Source organism: Pongo abelii, chromosome 1 (assembly GCF_028885655.2).
Source record: "Pongo abelii isolate AG06213 chromosome 1, NHGRI_mPonAbe1-v2.0_pri, whole genome shotgun sequence".
Classification (NCBI taxonomy): domain Eukaryota; kingdom Metazoa; phylum Chordata; class Mammalia; order Primates; family Hominidae; genus Pongo; species Pongo abelii.
This window is the reverse complement of record NC_071985.2, coordinates 190,017,728-190,040,193: the sequence shown is the minus strand read 5'-3', so window position 1 is coordinate 190,040,193 and position 22,466 is coordinate 190,017,728. Positions and strand designations below refer to the sequence as shown.

The window sequence follows — 22,466 nt, the reverse complement described above, 5'->3', positions numbered from 1 at the left end:
AGAGTGAGGTGGGCAAATTGCAGTGAACTTGTTTGAGCCTCATCTTCTCAATCTATAACATGGATTAAGCAGCGCTGTTGTAAGAAAATGCTAGAACAACCTGGTGTAATGGCTCACGCCTGTAATCCCAGCACTTTGGGAGGTCGAGGTGGGCGGATCACTTGAGGTCAGAAGGTCAAGACCAGCCTGGCCAACATGGTGAAACCCCGTCTCTACTAAAAATACAAAAAACTTAGCTGGGCGTGATGGCACACGCCTGTAGTCCCAGCTACTCAGGAGGCTGAGGCAGGAGAATCACTTGAATCCAGAGGTGTGGAGGTTGCAGTGAGCCGAGATCGCACCATTGCAGTCCAGCCTGGGTGACAGAGCAAGACCTCCGTCTCAAAAAAAAGTGCTAGAACAACATCAGTACTATTATTCTACAGCATCAGAGATTCTATTTCAAACCCTTTGCTGTCCTGACCAGATCTTCCAACCTAAGTCCTGAGAAAGAGACAGTCAAATCCCCAGTGGGAAGGGAATGAGGAGGAAGGAGACAGGGCAAGCCCCTCCCTCAGGATGAACACAGGTTACCTCTTATGAGGAGCTGTTGCCCTCGGGGTGCCCACAAGGATATCACTAACACTGCAGAGCACTTGCTCCGTTCCACTTGGCATAGACTCATTTAATCCTGCTAACAACCTTATGAGGTAAGTACTGTTATAATCCCCATTTCACTGAGAAGTTGGGGCACTGAGAGGCTAAGTAACTTGCCCAAGGTCTCCCAGCATACATGGCTGAGCCAGGATTTAAATTTAAATTCAGGTAACATGTGCCCTCAACTCACCTTGCCAGTCTGCTAGGATACTGCTGGAGTTTTTTTTTTTTTTTTTTTTGAGACAGAGTCTTGCTCTGTCACCCAGGCTGGAGTGCAGTGGCGCGATCTTGGCTCACTGCAAGCTCCGCCTCCCGGGTTCCCGCCATTCTCCTGCCTCAGCCTCCCGAGTAGCTGGGACTACAGGCGCCCACCACCATGCCTGGCTCATTTTTTGTATTTTCAGTAGAGACAGCGTTTCTCCGTGTTAGCCAGGATGGTCTCGATCTCCTGACCTCGTGATCCGCCCGCCTCAGCCTCCCAAAGTGCTGGGATTACAGGCGTGAGCCACTGCACCCGGCTTCCTGCTGGAGTTTCTTAAACGTCATGTTGGTGTCTTTGTGTGACTCCATCTTTGGCCTCCACACAGTGCAAGGGATGTGGCCTTGCCTTTGAGGCAGCAGGATGAGACAGTGGGTAGCTGGGTTGGGATTCCCAAGGCAGAGTAAGTAGTGGCAGCTGCCAAGGAGTGGAGGACAAGGTGCAGGGCCAGGGGCAGAGGCAGGCGGGGCCAGGACCCGAAGCCAGAAGAGGCCAAACCAGAGACGGCCTGGCTGAATCCCAAGCTCCCAACACCCCCAGCCCTTTGCGCCTGTGGGCTCAGGTCATGCTCCCTCTTTGCACTTGGGACCAGGCATGCAAATCACAGTGGGAAGAAATTCCTCCAAGGAATCAAGGCCTTGAAGGACAGGGTCCAAGATTCTTGTGACTACAGGGCCCTGCTCAGCCAGGCTTGCCACCCACAGCAGGTTCTGAGAGGAAGCCCCGGCTCGGGCACCCTGTGGAGCATAGGCTCAGCAAAATCAACTGCGAGTCTGGGATCAGGCCCTTACCTTCTTCTCCTGGGTCCATCAGAGGTTCTGACTGAGGCCCCAAAGAGTATAGGAGAACAGGGACAGCCAAGCATAGAACTGCACGCAGGGCAGCTCCTCTGTGGTGGGAATCGAAGGAGCCCAGGGGCAGGGGGCAGGCCCAGCTGCCTGGGCAGCAGCTTTTCCTGGTAGGTCAGGATATGCCCCTTAGGTCAGCCTCTGGGGTCCTCCTCCAGGATCTCAGGCTGAGGCAGCCTCTGCTCTCCCCAGGCCTGTGAGGGGCAGACCATCTCTGGACTCAGGAACCATGGCCAGGTTGGGGGGTCACGTGAGCTGGGCTTCCTTCCTCTCTGCTACCTCCAACTCCCCTGCCAGGCCTTGGTCCGCTGACAGTCTTGAGATGTGTTTCCCGCTCCACTCCTCTCTGGCGATCTCATCCATTCCTGCTCTCAGTGACCCTGGTGCCAAGTGTTCCCAAGCCTGTGTCTGCAGACTAGACTTCTCCCTGTGAACCCAGCAGCCCCGAGGCATCTCCCCTGGAAATCCTGTATCCAACATTGAATCCCCATTGCCCCGACCTGCTCTTTGTCAATGTACCCAGTAACCAAGCCAGAAGCCAGGGTGGTTTTTTTCTGATACCTACCTACTCCCCATATCCAAAGTCAACAGATCCTATCAGCTCTTCCTCCCTCTTGTCTTGGAGTCTGTTCCTATGTCACACCTTAGTCAGGTCTTATTACCTTCTCTCAGTGTCTCCCCTCCAATCCATCTCTGCACAGCAGCCAGAATGACTTTTCTATCATGATTATGTCATGCCCTTGCACAAAAAAAGTCCGCAGATGAGCTTCCATTGCTCTCAGGTTGAAGTGTGAGCTTGGCATCCAAGGCCCTAACAGATCCAGTCCACTCTTGGGCTTCCTCACTGCCATGGGCACCCCTCAGACACGACACTCAAGTCCTCTTCAATCTCCTGCCTCTTTCCCAAGAACCTCACTGCATTTGCCAGTGCCTCACTTTCCCTCTGTACCAGCTTATTCCTCAAAGGCTGACACTGTACTTGGGGAACACATGGGGGTGGCTGCCTGGCTCATGAGAACTGCCCCTTGTCTGAGAATGATCTGCAACAAACACATGGGCTCCCCAAACCATGCCCCCCACTCATAGCAGATTGTGCTTTAAGCCCATGTATACTTGACCCAAACTGGGCCAAACTGATTCTCTTGTCTGAGCACTTGAAACTTGGAATTGAGAGTTTGGAAGTCCTGGTTATAGAGAGTCCCATCAGTGCCCCTAAATGACAGGATGCTAGAGGTGAAATGCCTGACCTCTGGCTGCTGGGACCGCCTGCTTCCTGCTGTCCCTTTGATTCTATGCAACAGCCAGGATTCTCCCCCAAACTCCTTTCTATTTCTTGCAATTAAAAACAGCTTAACTCAAGTCTTTTCCATCTTAAAACTAGCTCCCTTGTGCAAGAATCTGAGGATACAAAATAAGACACAGTCTGGGGCCTCAGGGAGCTCCCAGTTTAGCTATGGGGGCAGGCACAGTAAGGGGCAAGTACGAACTGTCATAAAGATTAAAATAAGCCTGTAAATCCCAGCACTTTGGGAGCCAGAGGTGGGAGGATCACTAAAGTCTAGGAGTTTGAGACAAGCCTGGGTGATATAGTGAGGCCCCATCTCTACAAAAAATAATTAGCCATGTGCAGTGGCACATGCATGTATTCCCAGCTACTTGGGAGGCTGAGATGGGAGGATCACTTAAGCACAGGAGATCGAGGCTAAAATGAGCTGTGATAGCCCCACCATACTGCAGCTTGGGTGACAGAGAGAGACCCTGTGTCAAAAAAAAAAAAAAAAAGAAAAAAAAGATAGCCAGGTGCAGTGGCTCACACCTGTAATCCTAGCACTTTGGGAGGCCGAGGAGGGTGGATCACCTGAGGTCAGCAGTTTGAGACCAGCCTGGCCAGTATGGCAAAACCCCATCTCTACTAAAAATACAAAAATTAGCTGGGTGTGGTGGTGGGTGCCTGTAATCCCAGCTACTCGGGAGGCTGAGATGGGAGAATTGTTTGAACCCGGGAGGTGGAGATTGAAGTGAGCCGAGATTGCGCCATTGCACTCCAGCCTGGGCAACAAGAGCAAGACTCCGTCTCAAAACAAACAAAAAGATGAAAACAAAATGTGGGCAGGACAATACTAGAGAGGGGCTCATGGAAGGTGTCCTGGAGGGGGAAGCATCTGAGCAGTGTCTTCTAGCTCTGAGTGATAAAGCCCAGCTCAAGAAAAATAAAAATGAGTGACAGCTTTTTATTTTTATTCAAAATGAAAATAGATTTATTTATTCCTGTGAAAAATATATTATAACCAGATTACCCACTTTATTTGTAGGAAAATATTTCATTAAGAAGCTGGCTGGGCACAGTGGCTCACGCCTGTAATCCCAGCACTTTGGGAGGCCGATGCAGGTGGATTACCTGAGGTCAAGAGTTCGAGACCATCCTGACCAACATGGCGAAACCTCATCTCTACTAAAAATATAAAAATTAGCCAGGCGTGGTGGCGGATGCCTGTAATCCCTGCTACTCGGCAGGCTGAGGCAGGAGAATCGCTTGAACCCAGGAGGTGGAGTTTGCAGTGAGCCAAGATGTGCCATTGTACTCCAGCCTGGGCGACAGAGTGAGACTCCATCTCAGGAAAACAAAAAAAAGAAGCTTGGCACTGGTTTTTACCTGCACAAATGTTACCATCTGGGCATATTTGAAATGCTGGCAGGTAGGCAGGCCATTGCAGTCACAGAGGATTTAGGAGAAGAGTAGCGTAGGCAGGGGGACCAATGTGAGCAAAGGTGCCTGGGGAAACTGCGTGGGATGTGGTGGGAGGGAGAATAACATTTATTTCGAGAGTAAAGTAGGGGAAGGCAAGAAAAGAAACCAAGAGGCTGAGAAGTATGATCATGGAGGGCCTTATGTTCACACTCAAGCGTTTGTTTGGCTTTATCCTGAGAACAGCAGGGAACAGTTGAGAATTATTGAGCAAGAGAGGGTCATTGTCACTTTGCTGGCTAGTGTCAGGGAAGTGGGGTTTACTCCATCCCTGGCCAACCTTTAAGCCCCAGCCACCTCTGTCCCTGAGGTTCAAGGCCCCCATATCATAACCACTGTCCCTAAGCTGTCAGGCATGGAGGGAATGGGGAGGGTCCAAAGATGGGAGCTCAGAGGGAGAAGTGGTCCCTGCTACCCTCTGTCCCCAGCTCGCCAGTCCCAGGCTGAATGTAATTGTCCTCGATGAAGCCATCATCATCCTCATCTTCAGCCACCTGTGGGCGGCCTCCCCTTCCTGTCTCAGGCAGTGGGCGGTGCCGGTAGCTGGCACGGTATCGGCGGCAGAGGTGGCATTTGGCAGCAAGTGCGACGAGGAGCGAGAGGACCACAGCCCCCAGCACAAATCCTACCAGCACAGGCCATGCCCGAGCCCCAGTGCCTGGGCCAGGGGCCACAGCAGACGCTGTGGGGAGTTCCGAGGGCCCCACAAGTGCTGCAGAGAAAGGGACAGCATTATAGGTGGGCCCCAGAGGGGGCTCCCTGGAGAAACCAAGAGGAGTGCAGGTAGGGTCCTTCCCCCAACCCCAGCGTCTAAGGGGAAGCCCTCCACCCATCATCCTCCCACTGTCACTCACTTTTGTTTGTCTCATTCATGGAGGGGCCTGATGACACCAGTGAGTCTCAGCCTCAACCAGAAAGAGCCCTGGCTCTGAGGAGGCCCCCAGGTGCCAGGCAGCCCCAGGGCACAAGTCCTAGAAAATAACATAGGTATGGGTGTCAGGGACGGTCACAGGGTGCACTTTCCAGGTCACACTCACAGCCACGGTAGCACTGCACAAACTCTGGGGACTGGACAACTGATCACACCAGCTCTCCACAGAAGAGAAACAAGCTGAGCCTACAGAAACTGGCTATTTGTAAGGGACCATCACAGGGTTTGGCTCTGGAAGCTGCTAAAAAAAAATAAATTGTAGAACTTACTGAGCATTCCTTATAATCCAAGCACCAGGCATCATGCTCACAAAACCCAGTAAGGTAAGTATAAACATTATCCCCACTTTATAGATGAGGGCTCTGAGGCTGAAAAAGGTGAACTGACTCAACCAAAATCTTCAGATTCTAACCCAGAGCCCAGTCTATTGCACTGCTTGGTAAGCTGAGGATGGGAGACAGGGGCAGAGGTGGGTCCTGGCTCCCAAAGGTCAGAAAACAGCAATTGCTTGGAGCTACCCAGCCAAAGCGGAGACCACATATGGGGAGGGTGATGCAAGTTCCTACTGAGGACAGGGGCCCTGGACACCGCCAGAGCAGCCCTGGCCCTTCTAAGTTGAAAGCCGCTGCTGCCCACCTCTACCCTCAGCCCTTCAAGCAAACCCCTGTCCTTTCACGTCTACTCACAGGAGGCCCACACTCTGCCCCCAGAGGGAGGCTTAAGCCAGGGAGTATCCAAATGAGGATCACCTGAATCAGGAAATGATCACCCAGGGCTGGGGACACCTAGAGGAAGAACACTTCAATTAGGGGAGTAGCTGCAGGAAGATCATCCAGGCATGGAAACACCTGTAGGAGGAGCACCTGGATCAAAGGAGTGTCTGGAGGAGGCGTACCTGAATCTGGGGAGTATCTAGAGGAGGAGTATGAAAGTTAGAAGTACCTGGCAGACGAACAGCTAGGGCAGGAGCATATCCGCCAGTGGAGCACCTGAACCAGGGGAGTCCTTGGGGGCAGAGTAGCCAGGCTAGGGAAGTACTTAGGAGAGAAGTTGAGGGGAGTACCCCAGTATATTCTTTGATACAAGTGCCTTCAAAATGCCCCCCAACCTCCTCACGTCCAACCTGGCATCAAGCCCCATCATGTCTTCCACTAAACATCTCCGGAATGACAATACCCTCTTCTCCACCCCACTGCCACAGCTGAGTCCAAGCCACCTTCCTCTTGTACTCTAGCCATAATCTCCTAACTGGGCTCCCCACCTCTGGTCTCTTCCCCAGAGTGATGGGCCTACAACCCAAATCTGACCCCATCACTAGCCTGGTTAAAATCCCTTCAAAAGCTGCCCATGCCACACAGTGCTTTGCAATCCAGCACATGGCCCTCAAGCCAAATTCTTCTTCCTCTTCTCCACAGTTCCCTCCCCAGCACTTCAGACAGACACACACGCCCTCCTCGCACTCACCCACCCTCCTGCTCCCTGGCCACGCCCTCCTCAGTTTTTGGGGCGCCAGTCTGTCAAAGCCAAATCAGACCATACCTGCCTGTGAGGTTGTCCCTGGACTTACCCTGGGTGACCTGTCACCATCCTGCCCAGTCAGGTTCAACCACCAGTCAGAACCAGTCATTGCTGGCGGGCAGCTCCCCGTGGGCAAGGGCTGGCTGACGGATCTGTACCCTGGAGCTGCAGGGAGCTGGGCGCTCAGCCCCTCAGTGTGGTGCTTGTGAAATTAACGAGAGGAGTGTGAGAGTGAATATACAGGTGGGAGCAGGAGAGACATCCTGGGAAGGAGAGGTCAGCTGCTCATTCATTCCTCAGCCTGCTGTGGGCCTCATCCTAGCACCAGGTCCGCAAAACATGAGAATGTGTTACACTGGAATGAACTGAATTCAATCTGACGTTTCTAAGGTTGTACTCCTATTCCTTTCCTCCCTGCCTTGTGAATTCTTCCCAAGAAGACACACACACACTAACCTTCCAAGGGTGCATATACGCTCCCCAACAGGCCTCTGAACTCACAGCCCACACTGACCTGCCCATCCCCCATACGCACAGCCCCTCCCCCCAGGTCACACTTTCCTCCACCGACAAACACACCCTCTGACATGCACAGACACCTACCCCAACTCTGATGTGTAGCTTCCTTCCTGCTGCCAGGAGCCCCTTAGGGATCTGTGCAGAGCCTGGGTACCCCCTCCCCGGCCCCCCCGGGCCTTCTCTTCTGTTCCCACCTTCAAGAACTGTGCACAATCCGCAGAGTAAGCTTCCGGCTGGGGCCGGCAGAACCTGGACAGGTGGGCGGGTCAAGGCCGAGTTTGACTCACCTGCGGAGGCAGTGGGCGGGGCTGAAGCTGCAGGTCGGGCAGAGGGCGGGCTGCGGCAGCGCCTCCAGTGGGGAGGGATCATTCTACCTCTCCCCCAAGTTTTGCCAAGAACTTTATGGGTGTAGACCTCACCCTCACCCCCCAATGCTGGGGGTTTGTACAGCTGGGATCCAGAGAAGGGTCCAGCGGGCCCTAGAGGGTCAGACACCTCAGCAGGCAGGTGCTCAGGCTGATAAACAACTGAACGTCCGGTGACTGGTACAAAGTCCAGAGTTGAAGAGGGAGCTTTGCAGGCCTGTAAGGGTGGTGGGCTGGAACCAGAGCGGGTGGAGAGGGCATTCTTTCCAGGCAAAGCCAGAAGGACCAAGAACACTCCCAAATTGCCTACAAATGTGTGTGTAACTGTGTAGGGGGTGAGAGGTGGATCTGGATGGGGGCTCAGCCTCCATCTGGATCTCAGGATCCTGTGACCCCACAAGCCAGGCTCTGAACCTCTCCCGGGTGCTCTCTGATTCCCTTTAGCTTTGCTCCTCGTCTCTGGGCCTGGTGCCCCCTGTTCTTCAAGCTCCGGTTCAGGAATCACCTTCCCTGAGCGCTCCGTCTACCCTGCAAGTCCCCACTCTTCCATGCCCAGAGCACCCACTGTCACAGCATTCCTCATTATCTTGTGATTATTCGCTCTCCTGGGGTGGGGCCAGGCTTTGACAGCCTGTGGCTCCCAGCACAGTACTGACCCAGGGCAGGCTCCCCGTAACTACCTAAGGGAGGAAGGACCGCACACGCCAAGGCCTGGAGGCCCCGAATTCACAAGGACAGGCAGGGCACAGTGGGAGCAAGGGCTGCAGAGAGGCCAAGCATGGTGGCTCATGCCTGTAATCCCAGCACTTTGGGAGGCCGAAGCGGGTTGATTGCTTGAGCCCGTGAGCAGAGATCAGCCTGGGCAACATAGGGAGACCCCATCTCTACTAGAAACACAAAAATTAGCTGGGCGTGGTAATGTTCACCTGTAGTCCTAGCTACTGGGGAAGCTGAGTGGGGAGGACTGCCTGAGCCCAGGAGTTTTAGGCTACAGTGAGCCATGATTGCACCATCACACTCCAGCCTGGGCAACAGAGCAAGACCCTGTCTCAAAAATAAAAGGGGGATACAGAGAGGGGATGCAAACAAGGCATGGTAGAACAGTGGCTGGAAGGTGGGAGCCAGTTCACACTTGGCCTTGAAGATCTTAGGATGAAATCTGAACCCTCAGGGCCATCCCTTCCCACCTTTCCTGCCTCCTCTGCTGCAGCTACACCAAACTATCTTCTTTTTTTTTTTTTTTTTTTTTTTTAGACAGAGTCACAGTGTCATCCAGGCTGGAGTACAGTGGTGCGATCTCAGCTCACTACAACCTCCAGCCCCTGGGTTCAAGCGATTCTCCTGCCTCAGCCTCCCGAGTAGCTAGATTACAGGCATGTGCCACCACACCCAGCTAATTTTTGTATTCTTTGTAGAGACGGGTTTTCGCCATGTTGGCCAGGCTGGTCTCGAACTCCTGACCTCAAGTGATCTGCCCTCCTTGGCCTCCCAAAGTGCTGGGATTACAGGCATGAGCCACTGCGCCCGGCCACCAAACTCTTTTCTATTCCCAGAACCCACCATGCCCTCTCATCTCCCTGGCTCTGCGGGCTCTGCTCCCTTCTCCTGGGACTCCTGCCTTCCCCGCTCTCCACTGCACCCCTGCAGATGGTGGCCCTTCTCCCCTATATCCCTGAACATGTGGGGTGTGATTTTCTCTTTAGTTTCCCTGCCAGCCTGTAAACTCTGGGAATGGACTCTGCATCTGTCTTGTTTCCATCATATCCCCCATATCTAAAATGGCAACAGTATACCCTTCTGAAACAAATTTGAGGAAAGAAAGGATTATCCTGGATGGGGCAATGAGGTGCCAAGGAGGGCTTAGGGTTTTACTTTATTTTTGAAGCAAGGAAATCATGAGATTCAACTGATATTCATTGAGCACCTACCGCGTCCTAGACACTGTGCCAGGTTTTGTTAAATTGAGGTGTTCATATACCATAATCTAATTCATATAACATAAAATTCCCCATGTTAGCCATTTCCAGGTACACGATTCAGTAGTGTTTAGCACATTCATAATGTCATGCAACCATCACTCTAGTTCTAAAACATCTTCATCACCCCAAAGGGATACCCCTGACCAGTTAAGCAGTATTCCCCGTGTCCCTTCCCCCTGGCCTTTCACGACCATTAATTTGCTTTCAGTCTCTATGGATTTGCCTGTTCTGGATATTTCATATAAATGGAATCATATTTGTGCCAGCTTTTTAATGAACGATTTCACTTAATCCTTGTAACCATGCTATGAGATAGATGTTAACTGTCCCCTTAACAGAAAAGGAAAATGAGGCTGTGAGAAGGTAATTGGTATGAAGTCCTACAGAGGAAAACAAGCAGAGGGTCTGCATATCCATCATTCAGTAATTTATTCAATGAATATTTTTTGAATGGCCACCAGAGTCACAGCCAGCCGATATGTCACACATTGCCCCACATCATGGAGAACAGAGGGCAGACTGGGTGTCAGCACGCGCGGCTCCTCAGCCAGGAGCTCTGATGCAGTGAACGACCTTTACAACCTTCTGTGGCAGCCCTGACAACCATGCAGTAGGCTCTGTGCTAGCTTCTGGGACAATTTGTGCCGCCATAAAGCTTCCATTCTGGTGGATAAGACGAACAATACACAAAGAAATAAATAAGATTATTTCAGATAACAGTAAGTGTTGGGAAGAAAACAGCTTCGTAATAGCTCCATGTGAACATGAGAGGCGGGTGCTACTTTAGATAGTCAGAAGAGGGACTCACTGAAGAGGGCACATTTGAGCTGAGATCTGGCTAAGAGTGAGACAGCAATTGTGCCAATATCTGGGGGCAGAGCATTCCAGGCAAAGGCAACCGCCAGCACAAATGCTGAGATGCGGGAGCACGGCTGGCTTGTTCAGCTACAGCAAGGCGGCTGCCTGATGGAGTGCAGAAAGAGGGGGGCAGATCCAAGGGGCTACACCAGGTACATGTCAGGAGCTATTCCTGAGGGGCCTCATCGGATCTCTCCGGGAGATGGGAAGCCACTGGGGATTTGAGCAGAGGACTGCTGTTTGCATTATAAAGGAATCTGTCTGTCTTCTGCATGAAGTACGGACCAGGGGAGGCCAGGGTAGAAGCAGGAGGCCAGTTAGGAGGCTGCTGCGATCATCTAGGGGAAAGGACATGTGGCAGCCGGGAAGTCTGGTGGAGGTGGGGACAAGTGCTCAGACTCCAGATATATTTTGAAGGTAAAGTTGACATGACTGGCTGATTAAATGTGGGGCTTGAGAAAAAGAAAGGATTCAAGAATAACTCCAAAGTTTTGGCCTGAGCAACTGGAAGACTGGAGCTGTCGTTTAATGAGGTGGGAGGAGTCTGGGAGGGAAGCTTTGGGAGGGAAACTAGGACTTCAGTTCTGGACACGTTGGATGCCTGTGAGCTATCCGGTAGCATCCTAAGTAGAGTGTAGCATCAAGTGGCCTGGATGCAACAGGCAGTGGGGACTAGAAACATACACTTAGGAACCAACTAAACGTAAATGATTTTCAAAGCCAGGCATCTGGATAAGACCCTCAAGGATAAGTATAGAGAGAGAAGAGCCCTGGGACGTGCCAGGAGTAGAAGTCAGGGGAGGGAGGAAAAGCAGGAAAGGAGACCAGGGAGGGGCCCACGTGGTAGGAGGCAAATACGGGACAGTCCTGGCCAGGGAAGAAAGCGTGTCAAGGGCAAGGGCTTAGCTAGCTTGGTTAGTCAAATGCTGCAGGAAGGTTTGTGAAGATAAGGAATGAGAATTGACCTTTGAAATTGGCAAAGTGGAGATCACCAGTGACCTTGACAAGAGTAGGGTTTTTTTTGGTGTTTTTGTTTTTGTTTTTGTTTTTTGAGACAGAGTCTTGCTCTGTAGCCCAGGCTGGAGTGCAGTGGCATGATCTCAGTTCACTGCAACCTCTGCCTTCCAGGTTCAAGCGATTCTCCTGTCTCAGCCTCCCAAGTAGCTGGGAGTACAGGCACGTGCTGCTACACCTGGCTAATTTCTGTAGTAGAGACGGGTTTTCACCATGTTGGCCAGGCTGGTCTTGAACTCCTGACCTCAAGCAATCCGCCCACCTCGACCTCCCAAAGTGCTGGTATTATAGGCGCGAGCCACCATGCCTAGCAAGGAGAGCAGCTTTTTTTGTTTTGTTTTGTTTTGTTTTTGAGATGGAGTCTTGCTCTGTTGCCCAGGCTGGAGTGCAGTGGCGTGATCTCAGCTCACGGCAAGCTCTGCCTCCCAGGTTCACGCCATTCTCCTGCCTCAGCCTCCCAAGTAGCTGAGACTCCAGGCACCCACCACCACGCCCAGCTAATTTTTTTGTATTTTTAGTAGAGATGGGGTTTCACCATGTTAGCCAGGATGGTCTTGATCTCCTGACTTCGCGATCCGCCCATCTCAGCCTCCCAGAGTGCTTGAATTACAGGTGTGAGCCACTGCACCCAGCCAAGAGCAGTTTTAAGAGACAAGAGAGCATTCTGGGGACAACTGCCTGATTGGAGTGAAGCATAAGTATGGGACCAGAGGAAGTGGAGACCACACCTCCAAGGAATTTTGCTATAAAAGGAGCAGAGACATGGGACTGACACTGGAGAGGGGTGTGGGACTAAGGGAGGATTTTGCTTTAAGGGGAGGAGCTGTTAGACCATGTGTGTAATGCTGGCCAGAATAAGCCAAGAGAGACTGGAAATTGATGATGCAGAAGGAAGAGAAGGGACAAGGCAAGTGTGGAGTCCCTGAGGAATCGAGAGGGCAGGGTCAAGTGCACGGGGAGGGTTGGCCTTGGACAGGAGCAGCAGCGTCCCTCTGAGTCACTGGAGGAAGGTGGCTTAGACAGGTAAAATGCACTAGGTCTGTGATGGGAGCCTTAGGAAGCTTTCCCCGATGGCTTCTGTTTTTCCAGAGAAATAAGAAGCAGTGTCCTCAGCTGAGTGAACAGCAGGAAGGGGGTGCTGAGGCTGAAGAAGAGAAGAGAAGGTGTGAATTCACCACCCCAGAGCATGGCAGAGAGAATGGGCCCAGCCGTGTAATGGGCTTGCCAGACAGCCTCAGGCCTCCTTTAAAGTAGATGGGCACGGTCAGTTAGGGTGTCTGAGTTTTCTCCTTTTGTAGTCCCGCCAAGTGCAGGTGGGGAGAAGATGGAAAGAGGGATTTCACCAAGATTAGGGATTTGCTGGGCAAATATGATAAAGCAAGAAGGGAGTGGGCAAGGGAGCTGAGCTGTAGGCAAGGGAGTGGTTGTAACGATGGCCCACAGCATCTGGTCAGGTTAAAGGGGGAAGTGGGTACAGAGGGGTGCAGAGAACCCAAAAAGGTGGTAGGATCGATGGATTTTAGGACGGGGTGCTGGTGTACTAGAGAGAGTGAGTAGAAAAAATAGATAAACAGGAGGTGGTGGGCAGATGGCGGCAGAAGGAAATTGAAGTTACACGAGGGATGCAGTTTTGTTTTGTTTTTTGGGTCTTTTTTTTTTTTTTTTTTTTTTTTGAGACAGAGTCTCACTCTGTCACCAGGCTGGAGTGCAGTGGCGTGATCTCGGCTCACTGCAACCTCCGACTCCCTGGTTCAAGCAATTCTCCTGCCTCGGCCTCCTGAGTAGCTGGGATTACAGGCACGCACCACCAGCTAATTTTTGTATTTTTAATAGAGACAGTGTTTCACCATATTGGCCAGGATGGTCTCTATCTCCTGACCTCGTGATCCACCCACCTTGCCCTCCAAAGTGCTGAGATTACAGGCATGAGCCACTGTGCCTGGCCTGCAGGTTTTGTTTGTTTGTTTCAAGAGACAGAGTCTCACCTTAACCCAGGCTAGAGTGCAGTTGTGCAATCATAGCTTACTGCAGCCTCTGTCTCCTGGGCCCAAGCGATCCTCCCGGGTAGCTGGGACTACAGGCATGTGCCACCACGCCCAGCTAATTATTTTATTTTTTGGAGACAGGGTCTCGCTTTATTGCCCAGGATGATCTCAAACTCCTGGCCTCAAGCTGTCCTCTCACCTCAGCCTCCCAAAGTGCTGGGATTACAGGCCTGAGTCACTGCGCCTGGGTGCATGCAGTTGTTGACAAAGACAAGTCCTAGATATGAACGATGGAGTGGTCCCAAGGTGCAGTCTACAGACCAGCGATGGTTTTGCTCTTATCCAAAGCACACGATTAACTCAACCTTCAAAATCAGAGGTCTATAGATAACATCTGAAAAACTCTGTTAATCAGTGGCAGAGCTAGAATCCAAACTCGGGCTTCTGACTCTCAGTCCAGCACCTTTTCAGTGGCACAGCAGCTAAGTTCCTCTGCTCCTATGAGTAAAACTGACCATCCAGGTGTTGGACTCCTCAAAATCTTTGGAGTGACAGATTGCAATCACTTCCTTTAAAAAAAATGTGATTATATTTCCTAAGAAAACTCAGGGTGCTGCCACCAGAAGATCAGGGAATGGGTGCTAAGAAAGCAAAAAACCGAGGCGCCCTAGCCCCTCCCCACACCTGCTCCCTTCTGCATCAGACACAAGCCCTCCCTGCAGCAGACGGGACTTCTAGCCTGAGGGCCTTCACCTTAGGGTAGCTGCAGAGCCCTTCAGAGAAGCCGATGAATGCAGGAAAATGCATGTGTGCACCCAATCACAGATATGCTCACAGGCCGGATGCTAATAAGATGCTCCATGAAAACTTATTGGATGAATGAATGGTTAGAATTCCAGGCAACTCATTTGCTCACTCCAGATTAAGAACTGGTGTTACGGGCTGGGCGCGGTGACGCACGCCTGTAATCCCAGCACTTTGAGAGGTTGAGGCAGGCCAATCACTTGAGCTCAGGAGCTGGAGATCAGCCTGGATAACATGGCGAAACCCCGTATCTACAAAAATAAAAAATTTAAAAAAACTTAGCCAGGCATGGTGGTATGCGCCTGTAGTCCCAGCTATCAAGGGGGCTGAGGTAGGAGGATCGCTTGAGCCTTGGAGGTTGAGGCTGTAGTGAGCTGTGATCGCACCACTGCACTCCAGCCTGGAAATGAGATTCTGTCTCATAAAAAAAGGAAGTGGTGTTAACACTTTCCACTCTGTGTACAGGGACCTCTGTTCTGTTGTAAGCAGATGCCCCTTTTGAATCGGTAGAGGACACCTTCCTTCTCTTTGTAAGCCTCTGGAGGAAGGCTGCCCATTTCCCAGGCTTCCGGCCTCTTCCAGCCCCAGCCTCCCAGAGAGGAATTAGCCCCTTCTTGGGACTTAGGACTGTCCTTAGAGACACCACACTCTTCCTCCTTCATTCAAACTCCACCTTCCCAGAAGGCTGCCTTTCCCTATTCCTAGTCTGCCCTCCCTGACCTCCTAGACATGCCCTGGCATTGGAAGTCCCACTGAGGGCTGTGCTTGAAGCTTTGTGAAAACGAGCCCTCTGACCCAATTATCCCTAAGAAGTCACAGATCCCTGAGTCAGCTCAAAGGATCTATCCTCAGTGGAGCTTACCAGGAGACTGAGACTAGGGAATGTTTCGAGACACAACTTCTAGGGTTTCCTCACTTCTTCAGGGGGAGACCAGCCTATCCAGGGCCACGTATGCCATGAAACCCTGAGGGGGAGAGCTCACCAAGCCTCATGGATCACCAACCACACCACCCTGAAACTCCAGTGTGATTACGTCATGGAGCTGCCACATTGGATCTAACCTCGGGTTCATGGGACAATTTCTTCCCAAGCCACCAGCTCCACCTCACCACATCTGACCTGGGAAGATAATTAGATATCACACATGCATGGCGTAACGATGGCAGTCTATGAATCCCCTTGGTTATTATCTCTGGGGTAGCCAGGTCTCGCAAGAACAGAGCTCAGCAGGCCTGCCAGGGACTACCACACCCTCTCCTGAGGATGTCATGTCCATGCAGCTGGCCAGAGGCTGTAGACCCACTGGACAGAGCTGCCCCACCACGCTGCCCCTCCCAGCCCTGCCTCCCTGGGCCCCAGCAATACCAACAGTCATCTCTGCCACATTCTTGCTTTCTCATGGGGGCCCTGTTAGAAACGGGAAAGGTGGAAAGCTGGTGCCCACCTGAGACCCCAGCTCTGAGACTCCAGGGGTGTTGGAGCAGTTCCCATAGAGAAATCCTCTGGGGGCAGGCAACACTTCAGCCTGTAGGAGAGGTCTCTCCTCAGGGGAGCAGGAAGCCCACACCTGTGTGCTGGTACCATAGTTCACTCTGACTCCCCAGTGGGAGCCAGTGTCCCTTCCTTAGGGTGCGGGCAAGGGTGGAGCTGGCAAAGCACCAATATGCCTTCAGGGAGAAAGGGCTAGGGAAAGAGGAGTTGAGACACTGCCTTCAAGCCTTTCCTTGTCATCCCTGTGTCACCACGAAATAAATCATGCATCATGAGCACTAATGGACTTGTGTTGTCACTACCTCTTATCCTCAAAGTAAGATTGAAGCCAGGTGGTAGCACACACCTATAGTGCCAGCTACTCAGGAAGCTGAGGTGGGAGCATTGCTTGAGCCCAGGAGTTCGAGGCTGCAGTGAGCTATGATTGCGCCACTGCACTCCAGCCTGGGTAATAGAGCGAGACTCTGTCTCTAAAGTAATAGTAATAATAATAATAATAAATAAACAAAGTAAGATTGAACAACCAGAAAGCAGCCCCCATGTGCGGCTCCTGCAAAGAATGCGTGGCTGTGGCCCGAGCCAGCTTTGTCTCATAGAATGTGTTTTGTATGCTAAGTAGGCTGCTGTTGTTTGAGGCAGAAGGACAATGAGTCACTTGTGTCATGTGCTATTGGGTGTGCTATTCTTCTAGGATTTCAGAGTGACCTGAGGTAAAGCAAGGACCTGATGGAACTTAAAGGCAAGACATCCTTAAAATTCATGCCTGCCCATCTCTCTTGGTCAGCCCTTGCCTTTTAAAAGGCACCACTCCATCACCACACAGCACAGAGTTGAGCTCATTGTTTTCCAGAATAAAATCTCAGATGCATGCTGGATACAAAAGGATTGTTTTTCTTCAATCATTTTTAAGAGTTTGAGGGATGACATGCAGATGAAAGCAGCCTCCCTGGGTGTGCTGGCCTTCCTCCTGTCTAGGTAGTATAGTCTAACAGGCCTTGGACATAGTTAAGCTCTCTGGCTGTGGATCAAACTGTCTGGGGTCAAAGCTGAACACCACCACTTAACTAACCTGAGGATACATCTGTTTCCTCATCTGCAAAATGGGGATAATAATAATGACACCCGGCTGGGTGCGGTGGCTCACGCCTGTCATCCCAGCACTTTGGGAGGCCAAGGAGGGCAGATCACCTGAGGTCGGGAGTTTGAGACGAGCCTGAGCCCGACCAACATGGAGAAACCCCGTATCTACTAAAAAAAATACAAAATTAGCCTGTAATCCCAGCTACTCAGGAGGCTGACGCAGAAGAATGGCTTAGACCTGGGAGGTGGTGGTTGCAGTGAGCCGAGATTGTGCCATTGCACTCCAGCCTGGGAGACAGAGCGAGACTCCATCTCAAAATAATAATAATAATAATAATAATAATAATAATAATAATAATAGTGACACCCATCTCAAAAGGCTGAGAGTCCATGGGGTGTAGCCAACACCTTTTCCCAGCACCTATAAACCTGTAGCAACTGTTAGCCATTATAATTGAGGTTTGTTGGTGTTCTAGCATAAGACTCTGCATTGCTGGGTAAATTCCATTCTGACCAAAGTGGGTAAAAGTTTGTTATGCTTTACTAAGTACGCTGAGCTTCTAACTGCCTGAACCCTATGTGGGGGTTGATTTCAGTTTCTGACCTCACAGGACTCCTCTGGGCCAAATGGCCTTTGTCAAGCAGTTTCTATAAAAGGGACTTCTTTCAGAGCCTTGTTGAATTAACTGGGGCTTCCTTTAAATAAGGGCTTGTTTTTAGAAGCTTTCTTTCTCCAACAAGGAAAAGAACACAATGGATTCCAAGTAATCTCCAGTCCTCATCACAGCTTGTCACACACACCTGGCATGTCTTTTCTGACTAGAGTGAAAACACACACACACACACACACACACACACACACTAGCTTCAGGGACACAGCCTCAGCCTGATGCTCCAAAAGCATTTACTGCAAACTTCCTCTCACTACAGAGTTATTTCCTGGAAGAACAACAAAAATTGTTTTTGAATTGACAATATGGCTTTAGCTGCTGCTGAAGTTAAGTGAAAGTACCAACCATTGTTACTATTAACCTAAACAAAATCTTAAAAGAATTACTTTCTTTTTCTTTTTTTGGACAACAACAACAACAAAAAGATATTTTTCCTTTCTTTGCTGATCAGTATGAAGAACGATTTATCAGTAAAGTCAATTTCAGGCAAAGGCAGAACTTAGGAATTGGGTTAAAGTGTTGCTTATTTCAACCAAAAGAAAACTTTATAATTTGTTTGGGCAGCATTTACTTGGTTCTTCGAAAAGCAATTGTGACAAACAGTACAGAGAGTTAAGGCACTTATGGCATATAAAAAGATGCCAGCGTTTGGAGTTGCACATAACAAAGAAATATCTTAAATACTTTTCAAAATATTCTAGGAGCCAAGACACAAGGGCGTGCTTCAGGAGAACACAGGAATGTAATTTGGGAGGAAAATTGCAACTACTCCTTCCCTTTAAAATCACTGAGCAAAACAAAGCAGCATTCTACTTCACATACTGACTTTACATATATATAATAGTTTGACTTTAAGAAGCAAAGATGGGACTCTCACTGTTTATTTTTTATTTATTGTTTTTTATTTTTTGAGACAAAGTCTCACTCTGTCACCCAGGCTGGAGTGCAGTGGCATGATCTCAGCTCACTGCAACCTCTGCCTCCTTGGTTCAAGCAATTCTTGTGCCTCAGCCTCCCAAGTAGCTGGGACTACAGGCATGTGCTACCACATCCGGTTAATCTTTTTGTATTTTTAGTAGACATGGGGTTTCACTATGTTGGCCAGGGTGGTCTTGAACTCCTGGCCTCAGGCGATCTGCCTGCCTTGACCTCCCAAAGTGCTGGGATTATAGGCATGAGCCACCGTGCCGGGCCTCTCACTGTTTATTTTGAAAAATAATTGCATGGTCACCCATGTAACCCACCCCAGTCTGGCAAGTTTAATTGGGAGAGGTCTTTGTTACTTAGAAGAGTACCAATTTGACACTTTAATTCAGATAGCCCTGACTTCATTTTTGGGGAGCAACTTGGAGAGGTTCATTCTTTCCCCCCAACTCATCCTCTCTTGATCCAGTCCCAAATTTCACCAGCTTTTTTATGCACAATTTGCACAACAATTTCACCCAAATGGATCTCAACTGAGCCATCATTTCTGCTAGAAGACTATGGAGTTTGTCTATAGAGAAAATTAAATCAAATTCATAGACATTTTTAAGAGTCTGTCAAATGTTTCCACATGTATTTACATGTGGTCTAAAACCCTAAGGGCATTGTAAGAAGCCACACAAAAGACCCAAATGAATGTTCTAAGGGGCATAAAGTAGTTTGTTGTCTGAGCCACCTGTTAAGGGAAATGAGTGGAACTTGGAGAGTCAGGCTCTCCTGTCCCTCTTGATCATGACGGTCACTTGGAGAACAGTGAGTCCAACCCGCAGGGGTGGCCACAGGGGATAGACCTTTACTTTCCTAACATAAAAGAAAAATTTAAAAAAAATTCTTTGAATGGTTTCCAAATTAGCACTCCCTCCAAAGTGGAACTTAATACCATAACAGATATTCACCCTGTGCAAATACAGGTTGAGCACCCCAATCCGAAAATGTGAAATCCGAAATGCTCCCAAATTTGAAACTTTTTGAACACTTTGTGATGCCACTAGTGAAAAATCCACACCTGACCTCATGGGATGGGTCATATATATCATATGAAATATTGTTTAAAATTACCTTCAGGCTATGTGTATAAGGTATGCATGAAACATACATGAATTTCATATTTAGACTTGGGTCTTATCCCCAAGATATTTCATTATGTATATGCAAATATCCAAAAATTCAGAAAATCTGAAATCTGAACACTTCTTGTCCCTAGCATTTTGGATAAGGGATACTCAACCTGTACAAGTAGTATGAATATATATTCCCATTTTTTTCTTTTTTAGGCAAACGCTAACATACGATATACACTTCTGTACCTTCTTTTTATCACTTACTAATTAGTATGTCTTGGAGAGCTTTTAAAAACCAGTACATAGACTTGGAGAGTTTCTTCAACTAATTTCACAGCTGTTATATTTTACTGTATAGCTACATCAAAATTTATTTAACCATTTCCCCATTGATTGACACAGGAATTGGTCCCAATTTTCTGCCATTACATATAATGCTACAATGAATAACCATGACATTTTGTACTGTGGGAGTATATCTGCAGGATAAATTCCCAAGAATGCAATTGTGAGTCAAGGATACATGTGTTCATGAATTTGACATATTGCCAAGTTGCCCTCCATCAGAGTTACATCAACATGCCTATATAGAGCATGCCTATTTCCCCACAACCTTGCCAAGACAGTGTTGTAAAACTCCCAGACTTCTGCCAAACTGATAGGTGAGTATGGTAGTGAGGAAGAGTTTTTTTATTTTTATTTTTATTTTTGAGAGAGAGTCTAGCTCTGTCACCCAGGCTGGAGTGCAGTGGCGTGATCTCGGCTCCACTGCAACTTCCACCTCCCAGGTTCAGGCGATTCTCTTACCTCAGCCTCCTGAGTAGCTGGGATTACAGGCACGCGCCACCACACCCGGCTAATTTTTGTATTTTTGGTAGAGACAGGGTTTCACCACATTGGTCAGGCTGGTCTCGAACTCCTGGCCTCAAGTGATCTGCCCACCTCAGCCTCCCAAAGTGCTGGGATTACAGGTGTGAGCCACTGAGTCCGGCTGTTAAAAAATAAATTACCTTGAGTTGACCGGGTGCCTTGAGTTTAACTCTACCATTATCAATTGAGTTCGTTTTGGGTTCGGAGGTTAATCCTCCAATGTGTAGAACTTCATATTTGCATTATTTTTGGCCTATAACTTTCCAGTGACTGAGACTTCAAGATGTGCATTATGGCTTAAGTCTTCTTATACATCTGCAACAGCAGATGTATACACAACCCACTCAAAATTTGTTTGTGCAGTAATATTTCATTTGGGACATATTGTTTGTAAACTGATGCTATTTAAATTACTTGCAGCATAATCTCAACACATGTAAAAATACTTTTACACTTGTAGAATATTGTTTTATAATACAAATTCTTGTGTACAAACTCCATTAACATTTTATTTATGTACAGATCATTATTACCAGTTTTTGTTTCCCAGTTGAGAGTGGGGAGGGCAGATGGGCTCAGAGTCTTTGCATGTGCCAGCGTCCTGCAGTCTCAAACTTTTCCATTCAAAGCAAATACCTGTGCCAATATCTGTGTCACTTCCAAGAAGAATGAATGCTGCCTAAGTGCTCTCCATACATTTGCAAAATGACATCAGGCCCCCCAGGTCTTCCAAGAACCAAAGGAAAAGTTCCACAAAAGTGAATCCTGCCACACAAACAGTCCCAGCACTTTCCAGCTCCTTTTTCGTTCCAGATTCAAAGGTCAGGCACCAGGAGGAGCTGAAGTCTAAGGCATCCACCACTCTCCCCCTGCTCCTACTCCCAACCCACCCAAAGCCTTGTCCAGAGAAAGCTCCTCCCATCCTCAGGCCCAGGAATGGGAGTCTCTGTGGGTCACACATCGGTGGGGAGGTCTTTCCTGATCCTTTTCTATGCTACTCCAGGAGTCAAAGCGTCTCCTGGGACTTTTCAGGGAGCTTCAGAAGAGCCCTGGGCCTAAACCAGCTCAACCAAGCTGCAGGGACCCAGCCTCCTGAGAAAAGTGAATGTGAGCCTGGTGCCTTCAGAGGAGAATGAAGCCTTCACCCAGAACAGACTCTGGGAAGATGTCCCAGGCCCAGGGGGAGGGTTTGTACTTCCAGACCTAAGTCACCTAAACTGACACCAGGTCTCATCCATCCCAACCATTCCATTCCGGGTCAGAGGGGTCATCGATTTAACCAGCAAGGCTGCCCATCCGATGGTTGCTCCCTCTGCTTCCTGGAAGGGCCTCCTCGTGGGCGTTCTGTACCTACAGATCTTGTTCTGTTCTGGGATCTGCCAGTGGTGGCAAGAGGTGGAGCAACGGGTGCCAGGGCAGGGAGAGGTGAGTTTGGGAGGGAAGCAGAGGCAAGATCCATGGGGCTTTAGAGACTTTGCCAAGGCAGTGGGACTGCTCCCAGGTTGTTGTCAGCCTGCAAGAGTGAGTGCATCTCCCTGGGCAGACTTCTGCTGCTCCAGTGCCCAGGGATAGGCAGGGGTTTGCTGCAAAATGAATGACACCTGGCAGCCAATAAGCTGAAGCTTTCATTAGCAGCTTAAACTGAGGACTATCTATGCAACCGACACTCCCTGTGTGCTCCCCTGGGTCTGCTTAATGTGAGCCCTTGTGGAGCGTTTGGCACCAAGAAAGCAAGGACTAAGTCAGAAGTTCAAGTCCCAGCCTTGCCACAGCCTCAGGGTGCCCTCGAGCACAGCAAGCCTCAGTTTTCCCGTCTGTACAATGAGAGAGGTACACAAGGTACACT

General features: G+C 49.6%; 1 protein-coding gene across 2 annotated transcripts; it reads right to left on the bottom strand.

Annotated features, from left to right (window-relative positions):
- Window positions 1-3,972: 3,972 nt before the first annotated feature.
- Window positions 3,973-7,700, bottom strand: C1H1orf210 (chromosome 1 C1orf210 homolog). Of its 2 annotated transcripts, none has more exons than XM_002810945.3 (3): window positions 7,542-7,700; window positions 5,344-5,460; window positions 3,973-5,201 (listed from the first exon to the last, which is right to left on the bottom strand). In XM_002810945.3, exons 2-3 carry the CDS (start codon window positions 5,360-5,362, stop codon window positions 4,879-4,881), a joined length of 342 nt encoding a protein of 113 aa, XP_002810991.1. In that variant the 5' UTR covers window positions 5,363-5,460; window positions 7,542-7,700; the 3' UTR covers window positions 3,973-4,878. The 2 variants fall into 2 exon arrangements, with proteins under 2 accessions (XP_002810991.1, XP_063568947.1); XM_063712877.1 differs by lacking the exon at window positions 7,542-7,700 and adding an exon at window positions 6,107-6,205 and having other exon boundaries at window positions 4,020-5,201.
- Window positions 7,701-22,466: the final 14,766 nt, after the last annotated feature.